At 39.3% G+C, this 1615-nt stretch overlaps 1 protein-coding gene across 1 annotated transcript in view; it reads right to left on the bottom strand.

Moving 5' to 3' along the window:
* Nucleotides 1-930: 930 nt before the first annotated feature.
* rabggtb (Rab geranylgeranyltransferase subunit beta) overlaps nucleotides 931-1615 on the bottom strand; it is a 10379-nt gene continuing 9694 nt past the window's right edge. The window contains exon 9 of the mRNA XM_060888629.1: nucleotides 931-1326. Coding sequence (XP_060744612.1) covers nucleotides 1186-1326 — 141 coding nt within the window. The 3' untranslated portion in view covers nucleotides 931-1185. The remainder of the gene's footprint in view (nucleotides 1327-1615) is intronic.

Genomic DNA, 1615 nt, shown 5'->3' on the forward strand with positions numbered 1-1615 from the left:
CACAGCATAAAGTTGATCAGCTGCAACATGAAGACATCTGAGTCTGAGTGAAGAGGTGATGATCTGTTAGCACTAATATGGTGTCATGCTGAAGAAGAGCTCTACAGATACATTGTCTGATTTGAGTTTTGATAGAGAAAAATAAAGGTGGTCAAGAGAAGCTGCATTGTGTTTGTGGATTAGAGACGTGTATGACGGTGCTGAGGGTACAGCTGTGGGGTCTGAGAAGGTCAGGAGTATAGAGGAGGACATGAGGGTGGTGCAGGGTATGTATAAGGACAGTGTGACAGCGAGGAGATGTGTGGAAGGAATGATGGACTGGTTCAGGGTGGATGACAGATCGGCTCTTGGCCCTTTCCTGTTTGCAGTGTTGATGAACAGGATGATGATGAGATCTGACAGGAGGAACCATGATGTTCATGAATGACATTGTGATCTGTGGTGAAATTAGGGAGCAGAGGTGGAGGTATACACTAATAACTACAATAATAATAATTCTGTATATCTGACCGTAGAAATGTTCCTGTACATCACAGACACTCTGCACTGAGACTTTGTGGGAAAGATTTACAACCATTTCAGATAATCTAAAGTAAATATAAAATTTAAAACTAGCCAACTTGGCAACCCTGTCAATAACATTCTCCTCCATGTTTCCTCCCAGTCCTGTAGCTAACCAGTCAGAGCAGAATGTGAGTGGGCGTGGCCTATGTCTTAGCCACACCCCAACTATTTTGCATAATGTTGAAGTTGACAAAAGGAATTGAGCAGCTAGTGCATGTGATCTTTATTGTAAATGAATCTAAAGTCTCCAGACTGAGATGTTTTAAAGGAAATCTCCTGGATTGGTCATAAATAATTACATGAAAGGTTAAATTATTAAAAAAAGATTTGGTGCTTTACATAAAAATAATAACCTGGTGAATAAAGTTTAATCTAATTTTAGTTATTTATTTATCTTTTTAGTTCAGTACAACGGACAAGCTTCATATTAAACACATCATCCTCCAGCCTGCTGTACAAATAAATAGAGAAAAGCTGCATATTAACACAGTGTTCTGTATCCAGGCTTCAGAGAAACAGGATCATGTTTCCGTCATCACCAACAAACAAACACATCATTAGCTTTTACACAGAAGAGCTTTAAAGGCTCATGATGCATCATAACACGTGTGTGTGTGTGCTTTAGGTGAGCAGGTCCATGTGGAGGTTGATTCTCTGCAGTACTTCCTCTGGCATGCAGAAGACTGGATTCACTGCTTTAATTTGTTCTTCACCCAGTAAAGAGAGACCAGCTACACCGAACAGTGTGTGGAAAGGGTCCACCTACATACACACACACACACACACACACACACACAGACAGACAGACACACACACACAGAGACACACACACAGACAGACAGACACACACACACACACAGAGAGAGAAAACAAAACATACATTTATTAATTTCCATTGGTTAAATAATTAATTCAGATTAACTGATTAATTAATTATTTTACTGCAGTTTGACGATGATGATAATGACAATGATATTGAAGACGATGATGATAATGACGATGATGATGATAATGACGATGATATTGAAGACGATGATGATAATGACGATGA

This window comes from Tachysurus vachellii, chromosome 15 (genome assembly GCF_030014155.1).
Source record: "Tachysurus vachellii isolate PV-2020 chromosome 15, HZAU_Pvac_v1, whole genome shotgun sequence".
NCBI lineage: Eukaryota > Metazoa > Chordata > Actinopteri > Siluriformes > Bagridae > Tachysurus > Tachysurus vachellii.